This window comes from Bombina bombina, chromosome 1, assembly GCF_027579735.1.
Source record: "Bombina bombina isolate aBomBom1 chromosome 1, aBomBom1.pri, whole genome shotgun sequence".
NCBI lineage: Eukaryota > Metazoa > Chordata > Amphibia > Anura > Bombinatoridae > Bombina > Bombina bombina.
Window position 1 is genome coordinate 200,317,872 of NC_069499.1, and position 12,763 is coordinate 200,330,634.

At 38.1% G+C, this 12,763-nt stretch overlaps 1 protein-coding gene across 1 annotated transcript in view; it reads right to left on the minus strand.

Annotated features, from left to right (window-relative positions):
- LOC128657199 (spectrin beta chain, non-erythrocytic 5-like) overlaps nucleotides 1-12,763 on the minus strand; it is a 46,646-nt gene that overhangs the window by 1,344 nt on the left and 32,539 nt on the right. Inside the window, exons 5-6 of the mRNA XM_053711456.1 lie at nucleotides 1,750-1,907; nucleotides 445-673 (exon numbers count right to left, since the gene is read on the minus strand). Of these exons, the coding sequence (XP_053567431.1) occupies nucleotides 445-673; nucleotides 1,750-1,907 (387 nt within the window). The remainder of the gene's footprint in view (nucleotides 1-444; nucleotides 674-1,749; nucleotides 1,908-12,763) is intronic.

A 12,763-nucleotide genomic window follows, 5' to 3' on the forward strand; every position in this document is an offset into this window, starting at 1 on the left:
GCGTGTACATGCATACATGTGTCTGTTGCATGTGTGTGTGTAGTGGTGTGTAATTGTGTGTGTATGCACAAGAATGCACACGTTGTGTGTGTTGAATGTTTATGTAAATGTGCATGCCTATGTGTGTATGCACAAGCGGGTGTCCTTTGTATTTTATAGGTCATGTAAATCCTAGTTGTACACTAGAGGTGAGAGAATTGATTTGATCTTTATATCTTGAACTTGCGTTATGATTATGCTGTATGTAGTATTATTTTACTTATTAGATATATATCCAATGAATGAACAGAAAACAGGGCCCGCCTCCTGCTACTGTTTAGTATCTAAAAACTGGAAAACTGTCTAAAACATACATGGAAGAGCACTGCTGCTAACTAAGAGCCAAGATATCGCTACTTTAATCATTAGGATTATAAATATATTGATTTTGAAATGTCTACTTACGTTTCCGATCCTCTTCTGTCCAGTTTGGCCCTGTCTCATCTTGGAGAAATAGTGGTAGTACAGAGACACATATGTCATAATGGATCTCTCATCAGGATGTGGGATAGCTACATCTTCTGCATCCAAGAGCTTTGAAATACCCAGCTTGGACTCGGCTACGTTAAATGCGTTGTTTAAGTTAGATATTGGCTGAGTCTTCTTTAAGGAATTGTAATCAATAAGGTCTGGCCTGGGAGTCACAAAGAAATAGAAATCAGAAAGTATTGCAATAAACAGCCTGCACAAAAAGAACACCGGACTTCATTTAGTTGTCATTGATTAGTTCATCAGCCTTTCAGTTAAATGTAGTAGCATTTTTACCCTAGAACAGCAGCTTTCAACTATTTCCTGTTTGAGCAAATGTGGTTAATCAGAGACTTAGCAGCTGATTTATTAAGCCCCGTATTCTGCCTTATGCAGCTGTTTCTGCGTGAGCCTTCAGGCTTTCCGGAAACAGGAGTTAAGAAGCAGCGGTCTTAAGACCGCTGCTCCTTAACTCGTCCGCTACCTCTGAGGCGGCAGACAGCAATCCACACGATTGAATACGATCGGGTTGATTGACACCCCCTGCTAGCGGCGAATGTGCAGGGGCGGAATTGCACAAGCATTTCTAGTGAAATGCTTGTGCAATGATAAATGTCGACAGCGTATGCTGTCGGTATTTATCGATGTGCGGCGGACATGATCCATTACAGCGGATTATGTCCGCTCGCACTTTATAAAATCGGCCCCTTTGGGTCTGATTCTCTAAAGCTTTGTGGTCTGTCGAGAAGTCTCATCAGTACTGTGAGGTTCCTCAAATAATTTTAGAAAGGCAAATTTTAGCTTGAGAGCCGTTTATTTCTCATATATTACATTTAGCATATGTGATGCTAAAACATTTTGTGGGTTTGCTCTCCATGTGGATGTGGACTCTACAGTCACTATGGTTCCTGAAAACCTAGGCATTTGGAACTTTGTTTCTGTGCTTCTATTTCTCTTCCTCTACAGTGGTTGAAAGTTCTAGTTAGGCACAGCATTACAGTATTTATCCCACAAACACATCCAGACCTTACCAGATCCATATATTTGGGGGGGGGGGGGGGGTGCACAAACAAAGTCACCTGGTTCCTGCTTACCCCAAGTCTTATCTGTACACAAACACCTGAAGTTTGAAGTTCCACTGGCATAATCAGTGCATACCCTGCACCTAAATCTTTACCTCCTTGCGCTACAGAAGCTGGCGGTGCTATACAAAAAAATAATAATAATAAATGACCATGCTACCTGTGAGCATGAATAAGAGCATTGAACGCAAGACCATCCCTCCAGCTGCCAGAGAAGTCCTGTACATCAACGTTGGAATAACCGGCTGTTTTTCGCTGACACCAAATAAGAAGAGCTTCTTTTGCAGACAAAGCAGCGGCACTAGCTCCAAACTCCTCCTTAATAAATATAAAACAGACAAGAATTTAAAGTGTGATCCACAAGAGGCCTTAGATGTAAACATGCTGGTCATAATGTGAGTTTTATTGGTAGATTATACATTTTTCACAATATTTTGTTTTAGTGTTGCAATATGATTAGAATATAGCTTACTTATAACATGAGAAATAGAATTGATGGATTTGCAGTATGTTGTTGAATGTATTAAGCTAGACTGTGTGAGTGAAGATGATTTGTATGAAGAATTCGTACCAAACTGTATCAAAATATAAAACGTATCATTTTTTTACATATATATATGCACTGAGCTAAAAGAAATGGGTGAAATACAAGTGTGAAAGGGATTGTATCATTCTTGTGGTGGAGTGATTTACTCGCTGCAGTCTTCTGTATGGGTGGCGCATACAAAGGGAAGGTTGTTCTCTGCGGATGATTCAGTGGCAATGCCAGAAGGATGATTACTCAAATAAATGGAAGAACCTTGTGAGTTCTGGGAGACTCAGTAATATACGGATGACTAGGCGGATGGAGATCTGTTATAACATCATTGGTGAGCTCCAGTTATTAACCCCTTCTTGGAAGACTATAAGTATGTTCTACTTACACTTAGGTACACACAATGAACTTTTGGACACAAATTAAATTACTTTACCTCATTTGTTTTTCTGATGATAGCTATATCACATGCAGACCTGACATGAAATCAGACTTTTGGATAATATTATCATGAGAACTGTTATGGATTTTTTTTTTATAATACTATGGGGCCCGTATGGAGCTTGAAGGGCCCGTGTTTCTGGGTAGCCTTCAGACTCGCCAGAAACAGCAGTTATGAAGACCGCTGCTCAATAACCTGTCCGCCTGCTCTGAGGAGGCAGACAGAGATCGCGTGAAATCAACCAGATCGAATGCGATCGGGTTGATTGACACCCTCTGCTAGCGGCCAATTGGCTGCGAATCTGCAGGGAGCGGAATTGCACCAGCAGTTCACAAGAGCTGCTGGTTCAATGCTGAATGCGGAGAGCGTATTGCTCTCCGCATTCAGCGATGTCTGTCGGACATGATCCGCTGATCGGATCATGTCGGACAGACATTTGTTAAATAGGCCCCTATATGTCTATAGTTAGGCAGTCTTGTTGGTATTCATTTTACCTCGTTAGTTGGGATATCCCTTTATATTTTACCATGTAAGTAATTATTAATGGGATACTAAACCCAAGTTTTTCTTTTATGATTCAGATACAGCAGGCAATTTTAAACAACTTACTAATTTTTCTTCATTTTCTTGCTATCTTTATTTAAAAAGCAGGAATGTAAAGCTTAGAAACTGGCCTATTTTAGGTTCAGCACCCTGAATAGTGCTTGCTTATTGGTGGCTACATTTAGCCACCAATAAGCAAGCACAACCCAGGTTCTAAACCAAAAATGGGCCAGCTCCTAAGCTTTACATTCCTTTAGAATGTCAGACCAAGCATAAAAATAGGGTCGCAAAGGTATGTGGTATCATTGCACTGGGTCTTGGGAAAAAAAGCTTGAAGAACCCTGGGATAGACCATCTGGAGTTTTTACAATATATCCTGAAACATGAGAACTGCATTGTCTAATGCAGAGCTTTCCAAACTTTTCATGTTGGTGACACACTTTGTAGACCTACATCATTTTGCGACACAGTAATTCAGCTGTACTAGCAAAAAGGAGGTTAAAATAACTTGTTTTAAAAAATACGGACACATAAATAAATTATATAATAACAAAATGTATTTACAAGTAACAGTATGTATGTGCAAGAATGAAAAAAAAAGTTTAATAACACCAATAGCTACTTACTATTTTAATGGGATGTATGAGGTTGATGGGATGAACACAGTTTCTGAATATTTGGTGGAATATTAGATAAAGACACTCGCATTTCATCATCAAGCACTTTTAAGCTTCCACTTCCTATCCATATATCAAGAGCAGGAGCAGCAATGCACTACTGGGAGCTAGTTGCAAAAAAATCCCACTGACTTCTGCTCAGCATTTAAGCTGCCATTCTCGGAGCTCAGTGAGTCCGATTGACTACTGCCCGCGCTGCAAACACACTGCTGTCCCACTCACTGGCTACACTTGCAGTCAGGAGCCAATTACGGAGACTACACGTGCAGTCAGGAGCCAATGTGCCACCAAATCCTCCAATGGTAATAGTTTCAGTTCCCACTGAGCTGCGCCAATTGGTTAAGATGATCTGTGACCCACTAGGTATCAATCACGTGTCAACCATGTGATATGTGTAGCAGGCAGGCGGAAAGTCAGAAACCAAAAAACAATAATAATAAAAAAAAATTTAAATTTTAAAAAATTTGTGCTGAAGCAGGGACACACTTACACACTGCTGCCGACACACTAGTGTGTCCCGACACACAGTTTGGAAAGCACTGGTCTAATGTATCTAGACTGAGATTTAAATTGGTGTAAAAACTAGTATTAGAGGCCGATTTATTAAAGTGCGGGCGGACATGATCCGCCCCACATCGATAAATGCCGACAGCTTATCACTGCATAAGCATTTTGTGTGAAATGCTTGTGCAATGCCGCTAGCAGGGGGTGTCAATCATCCCGATCGTATCTGATCGGGATGATTGCTGCCCGCCGCCTCAGAGGTGGTGGATGAGTTAAGAGGCAGCGGTCTTAAGACCGCTACTTCTTAACTTAAGTTTCCGGTAAGCCTGAAGGCTCGCACGGAAACAGCAGCATACGCTGCTTCTTAAATCTGCCCCTCAGAGTCAATTACAGTTAAAGGGACATGAAACCCAAAATTCGTCTTTCATGATTCAGCAATTTTAAACACCTTTACAATTTACTTCTATTATTAAATTTGATGAATTCTCTTTGTATCCTTTGTTGAAGGAGTAGCAATGCACAATTTGGAGCTAGCTGAATACATCAGGTGAGCCATTGACAAGGGCATAAAAGTGCAGCCACCAATAGTAGCTAGCTCCCAGTCGTGCAAATGATACCAAAATAACAAATCAAATTAGATAATAGAAATACATTTTTAAATTGTTTAAAATTGTATGCTCTGTCTGAAGCATGAAAGTTTAATTTTGACTTTAAGCTTTACAACACCACCTCTATTTTCTAGCTTTGATCGCATTTACACCAGGGATGTCTTCATACACAAGTCAATAAGAAGTCAGGACTAAAACAACTGATTTAATAGGGAAGTAGACAGTCACCTAGGACCTATAAGGCTGTATTTAAGAAGCTGTGAATGATGTTATGCGAAATATAAAGTGATATTTCTATGTCTGTGATTGACAGCCCCTTCTCGTGCATGACCAATGGAAGACAGTATTGCCATGTGGGCAGCTTATTGCAAGCCACGATGCCAGGTGGACAAGGGTGCAGATGTCTGTTAAATGGAGGCCATATATCTCCAATTTGCAAGTGCAAAGAGTTGGGCAGCATTTGTGTAAAGTGAAAGAAGAGGACTACGTGGAAGGTGGAAGGGGTCAGCACATTAGAATGGGCCTAGGCCAGTATACAATATACATATATTACTCCTGCACACTACCTTTTAAGACAACATGGGGTAGATTCCTCTATATTTAAAGTGTGACCTGTCAATATATTTTGTGACCCATGTGCCATTAAATTAAATATATTTTTTAACCAAATTGGCTTCTGTTAAAAGTGACACTGTTAGAAAGATTAAAGGAACATGAAACCCAAATTTTTTCTTTGATGATTTAGAAAGAGCATGCAATTTTAAACAACTTTCTAATTTACTTCTATTATCTAATTTGCTTCATTCTCTTGATAACCTTTGAGGAAAGCATATCTAGATAGGCTCAGTAGCTGCTGATTGGTAGCTGAACATAGATGCTTTGTGTGATTGGCTCACCCATGTGCATTGATATTTCTTCAACAAAGGATATCTAAATAATGAAGCAAATTAGATAATAGAAGTAAATTGGGATGTTGTTTAAAACTGTATTCTCTACCCAAATCATGAAAGAAAAATTTGGGGTTTAGTGTCCCTTTAAGGTAGACCCCAAATTTTAAGGGAAAAACGTTTTATGGTGAGTTTTTAAGTTAGGTACTGTTAAAAGTGGGGTCTCGGGTGTTGGTGAGGCTGCACTGGAAAGCGTCCATAAGGGGTGTTCTTTTGGGAGCTAAACATGGTTGCACCAGGGACAGTAGCAGTTTTAGGGGGTTTAAACACCCACAATCATTACTGTATCATCCCCATGTCTTAAAGGTATGAAAATCCATACACAGAATATGGTCATCTTTACACCAGTACAGTCCTTCATCCTTCTTACAGAGCTTATTACACAAAGACACACAACACACAGTGCATAAACACCAGAACATCACTACACACACACTACACAAATAGCACATAAAGTACAGAGATGCTACAGTACAGACTTACACATTACACAGACACTACTCCTACATGATACACATATACTACACACACTCACTACACAAAAAGCTCCGCACACATACTACACATGCAGATGACACCAAATAAAAATGTGTAAAATTCACATAACCATTAAGGAACCGTATATTAATGCCAGAGTTTAAGTTCACAATATTTAAAACTTTCCAACCCACAAAAAATAACAATATAATATAATACAATATATTATTTGATGAAGATGTCCATTTTTAATATGTTTTACTGTTAGTTCTGAATAATTTATTTTGTATTGTTTCAAACTTATCTTCACCTTTTGTTTGTGACAGAGGTTGAAAAATGTCATATATTTTACTAGTTACTGGGAAGAAAATTTACTAGTCCAGAGGGAAAAGTTATTAGTCCACTCTTTACCACTCTGTGTTGAAGATAGCAATAAAATGTTTTACTCGTCTATCTATACATACACATATATATATACAAACACATACATACACACATAAGCCTCTTAGCTTTTTATAAATAACACAAGCTCTCATTCACATTGCGTGGAAGCATTGCGCTCACTAAAGCGTGTTTCCATAGGTTCCAATGGGAGCCTCGTTCTCTTGCCGTGAGACACGGCATGAGAATGTAGCGCGGGGAAGGGGGTAAGTCACACAGCAATGGCAGCAAATTGTAAATATAAATATATATATATATATATATATATATATAAGCACATGCATATATATTTACTGGGAACACACAGTTCACATAGGCTGCAATGTAAAGGCACTTTTCAGTGCGTTTTTCTTTTCTAACAACCCACTACCACCAACTTTACCCCCAAAATACTGCCTAGTGCAGTTATTTTATTACATTTTATTGTAATAAAATACACTACACTGTATCTTGGGGACATTTGGGGCCCATTTATAAAATGAACTAGAGATCTGATCTCTGGTTATCTTTATAAGCGCTAATTGCTATTGCAAGCTTGCGGTAGCAATGACCATTAACTTGTAATGACTGGCTGGTTATTTATCGCATCGCATCCGCAAACGGGCAAATATGCCTGTTGCGGGGCGTGCAATAAATTAGCGATCCACTTGTAATCTAGCCCTAAATCAATCGTTGTGATTAAAAAGGCGTTTTACAAGTATATGCTGGGACTCATTGTCCTCAGGCAGTATTTGTTTTAAATCATATGTGTCATGATAACAGAGAGAAAAAGAGAAGCAATCTAGTTTATCGCTGTAATAAACTGAACACACAAGATAAAAACAGTGTTATTCATAATGTCCAGGGGAAATAACCTGTCTTACTATTCTGCATTGCACAATCACTGGTCACAGATACTAGGCTGTATTATGTAATTGTACATGTAATCTATTTCTACCATGTAATGAGAGTACTGATTAATCAATTTAAGTAGATATGTGCATGGCGAAAAAATTTGGTTTGGTTCGGGTCGATTCGGAATTTTTCGAATTTTGGTTCGGATTGATTCGAATTCGGAAAATTTTGAATCGATTTGGTTCGGATTCATTTTGGATTCATTCGGATTCGAAGAAATTCGGCTGGATTCAGTTCGATTCGGTTCGGAAATTCTGAATTTCGGTAAGTGTTAGGTGGGATTAGACTAGTATTATGTACTGTATATTAGGTGTAACCCATAGCAGAGTGATATAACCTAATATACTGTACAATACTAGTGTAATCCATGGCCATCCGAATTTACAGAATAAATCCGAACTAATTCGGATTTATTCGGTAAATTCGGCAGTATTTTAATTTGGAAATTCGGTTCGATCCGAATCTCCGAATTTTCAGAATTTTCCGAATTTCCAAATCGATCCGAAACGAATTGCACATATCTAAATTTAAGTGGGTTATTTTCAAGACATACAAATGGCTAATAAGGACAACTCCTACAACTATACTGGTAGACACTGACACACCCACAAACAAAGTATGCTCACCAATTTTTGTGTGTGTTTGTAAATTAAAGGGATAATAAACATTTTTAGATTATGCTTTAAAGGGCTAGATTACAAGTGAAGTGCTAATTTATCACACGCCCGTAAATGGCAAATTTTCCTGTTTACGTGTGCACGATTAATAATCAGCCATTACAAGTGGATGGTTAATGCTATCATGAGCTTGCGGTAGCAATTAGTGCTTAAAAAATTAACCAGAGATCAGATCTCTAGATGATTTGAAAAATGTTCCCAATTTCCCCCAAACTTAAAGGGACACGATACTCAAATCTTGAAGCACATGAAAGTAATGCAGTATAGGATAGCTGTAAAAAGCTGATCAGAAAATATAACCTGAACATCTCTATGTAAAAAGGAAGATATTTTCCCTCAAATGTCCTAAGTATTCACTGTAAAGAGACTTTAAGCAGCCTTTCAGGAGTGTGCATCTTTCAGTGTGCATCTGTCTTGTCCCAAGACAAGCTAAGGAGAGTGCATCTGTCACTTATTCAGTTTAAGTAAATTCAATGAAATCTCATGAGATTACAGTGAAATCCCATGAGATCACAGCAAAGGATTACATCAGCACTGTTGATGCTGATTGGCTATTGTTTTATTTTTTTCCAACTTGCAGCTGGGCAAAAGCTGAAGTATAACTGTTTGCACAGCACTTACTCTGACGAGCTGAAGAAAAATTAAGGTAAAATATCTTCCTTTTTTTTATAGAGATGCTCATGTGATATTTTCTTGTCAGTTTTTTACAGTTATGCTGCATCTGTTTGAAGTGATATAGCATAGAGTATTATGTCCATTTAAGTGTAAGATTCCTTTTTTAATAAACAAAAATGTAGCATCTTTAATTTTTTTTGTTTAAATATAACTGCACAAAGCAGTTTTAAGTGGTTAAAGTGAGTGGGTGTGGGGTGTTAGAAAAAAACGGCACTGAAAAGTTCCTTTACATTGCGGTCGATAGGGGCTGTGTTTAAAGGGACATACAGTATGAACTAAAATAAGTTTATAAATATATAATGCAGCCAAAGCTTACCTGCAAAATGGTTTCTGTGTTAACCCCCAATAACACCTTACATTCAGGGATAGTTTTGTTGGCGGCAAGCTCCCATCCTGGGCATTTCCATATATTGAAGGTGCTATCCAGGCCATTGCTTCTGCAGAATGCACTTGTGCACATGCACGGTAGGGGGCTGAGTCACATGACACCTGACTAAAGCAGTGCACAGTATAATGTTGAAGCTTTCACAAAGCATGTGACATAATCCCTATGGAAACGAGCAAGCCTCTTGGCAACAAACAATAGCAGTACCTGCTGTCTCTCCTCAATCTCCCCTTGCTTGCATAAGTAATTATCCTCACGTGCACACTTTGTTACATGATGCCAAAAGGTTTGGAGTATGATACTGATAACAGGGTTGGAGCAGGCTACTCTTAACAACACTAAAGTGTAAGTAATTTTGCAGATTTGTGGTAATTTTATTAAAATACTTTTTTTATAAGCTTTTTCACACTTTTTTCACACACACTGTTTTACCTCAGTTGATCCTTTTATAATATGCACAAAACTCAATGTTTTTTGGCACTTTAAACTGTTAATATATATGTATATGCTTAAATACATATATATTTATGTGTTAAAAGGATACTGAACCCAAATTTTTTCTTTTGTGATTCAGATAGAGCATGCAATTTTAAGCAACTTTCTAATTTACTCCTATTATCAATTTTTATTTGTTCTCTTGGTATCTTTATTTGAAAAAGTAGGAATATATGCTTACGAGCCGGCCCATCTTTGGTTCAGCACCTGGGTAGCGCTTGCTGATTGGTGGCTAAATGCAGCCACCAATCAGCAAGCACTATCATGGGTGTTGAACCAAAAATAGGCTGGCTTGTACACTTACATTCCTGCTTTTTCAAATAAAGATACAAAAAGAACAAAGAAAAATTGATAATAGGAGTAAATTAGAAAGTTGCTTAAAATTGCATGCTTTATCTGAATCATGAAAGAAAAAATTTGGGTTCAGTATCCCTTTAATATGTGTATATACACATATAAACACATAAATTATATTGTATTCATTCATATACATATATATTTACATTTGCTGCCCATCGCTGCACGACTTCACTGTGCTAGGTTCTCTGCCGTGACTATTGGCATGAGAACGAGGCTTCCATTGGAGCCTATAGAAGCGCGCTCTTGTGAGCGCAAAGCTTCCATGCAATGCGAATGCGAGGTATTACGTGTAATCTAAGCCAAAATGTTTCATTACACTTAGTAAGACAGCTTTGCAGTGTATTTAATTATTTATATTGCCAAATGTTCCTGTAATTTACCTATGATAATTAAGAGTTTTCCAATTCTGAGATTTAGAAGGGCATATGGGTAGACTTCACAAGCTTAACACAAACTCATGTTATGTCCTTAGCTGACCAAAAAAGAAACTGCAAAACAAGTCAGGTTCAGCCAACACAATAACAGTGGCTACCTGTGTCTACTTCAGTAACTGGTCAAGATGGGCTCCTCCAAACAAGGCAGATGGTCAGGGGAGCTTGGTATTGAAAAACAATTACAGAAAACAAGGTGTTAATGGATTTAAAAATACACTCACCTATTTTGATCATTTATTGCACAGCTGCAGCAGAAGAATCTTGTAATTAAAAGGAGTTAGTGTCCCTTTAAGAGAGTTGGGAGGGACGGTTAGATGTTTTGTGGGGGTAATGTAGGTGATGTTTGTTTCCTGGGGCATTACCTCCTGCCTTGACTAGGACTGAAAATAGACCCAGGCATTTAAAGGCAGAGCAGCCCACATCCGTTAGACCTCTGTCAGCTAGGCAGCCATAATAGACCAAATCTCTCGTCCTGCAGCCCTTCTGCTGAACAGCCAGACAGAAAATGTACTTTCTGCTCTACAAAATAGGCAGATTGTAACAGCTTTCCTATTGTTACCCATATTAAGAAAGGGTGGCAAATAGCACTAAGGGCCACATAAGAACCCGGACCACCAGCCATTAGTCCTGTATGCCCTACGGCCAGTACGTGCATGCCCCCTGCTCCAGAGGACAGGAGTGACACAAGGAAACAATAAGATTTGTCTTTATGCAAAGTTCTTTCATCTGTGAATGTAGGTCACTATGTTGTCAGTGCAATAAAAAAATGCTCTAATTGTAATACTTTATAATTGCACAGCTTCACTGTACAGGTAATCATGTATACAAATAGACTAAAGCGCCCTCTAGTGGCCTTTATTACTGTTTTCCCATAGACGCCCTTGTGATAGATGAGCTGCCAGTTTCCAGTACTAATACCTACTTAATATGCTGACAAGTAGCTACTGGAGTTCTGCCTGTCTCTACTGTTAGACTTTGACACAGGACCCTGACCCCTTCTCTCCTGTTCATGAGACAATTACATCAGACAGGTTTACTTCCTGGAGTTAGTTAAATGTATTTTATTTATTGTTCCAGCTCTAGCCAAGCATTGATTATCTCAACAAGGCATCTTTCTGCATCTTTGTAACAACAGATTGATAAATGTGACACTTGTCATACTATATTATATCAGGCACCAGAAATAGCCTCTAGATTATATTGATGTAAGACACTAAGTATAACCTTACTATTATAATGCTTTTCTCATAGTTACAAAAGTGCTGCACTGTTTCTTTAAGAAATATTCAAAAGCATAATTTATTTCCAGGCAGTCATTTCTCCACAGAGTTTATCTTTCTTTGATCAAAGTTGTTAGTAACTAATGCATGGATTATTAGAATAGAAAGTCACTGCAGTGTAAATTAGTCAGTTAGTTAAAGGAATAGTTTAGTCAAAATTAAACATTCATGATTCAGATAGAGCATGCAATTGTAAGCAACTTTCTAATTTATTCCTATTATTAATTTTTCTTCGTTCTCTTGTTATCTTTATTTGAATGTAAGCATAGGAGGCGGCCCATTTTTGGTTCAGCACCTGAGTAGCGCTAGCTGATTGGTGGCTAAATTCAGTCACCAATCAGCAAGCACTACCCAGCTCTTATGCTTACATTCTTGCTTTTTCAAATAACGATACCAAGAGAACGAAGCAAAATTGATAATAGGAGTAAATTAGAAAGTTGCTTAAAAATGCATGCTCTATCTGAATCATGCAAGTTTAATTTTGGCTAGACTATTCCTTTAATCATGGTTTGAATTAGTACAGCAACCAGAATCACATTTAACAGAAGCAGGACATTGTTAACATATTAGATTAAGCAAAATATACCAAGCAGCTACAGAAAGAATGGATGTAATGTCATCCGCCAAACCACGGCTATATTCCTCTTCCCAACCTACAATCCCAAACTTAAAGGGATACTAAACCCAAATTTATTCTTTAGTGATTCAGATAGAGCATGCAATTTTAAGCAACTTTCTAATTTACACCTATTATCAATTTTTCTTTGTATTCTTGCTATCTTTATTTGAAAAAGAAGGCA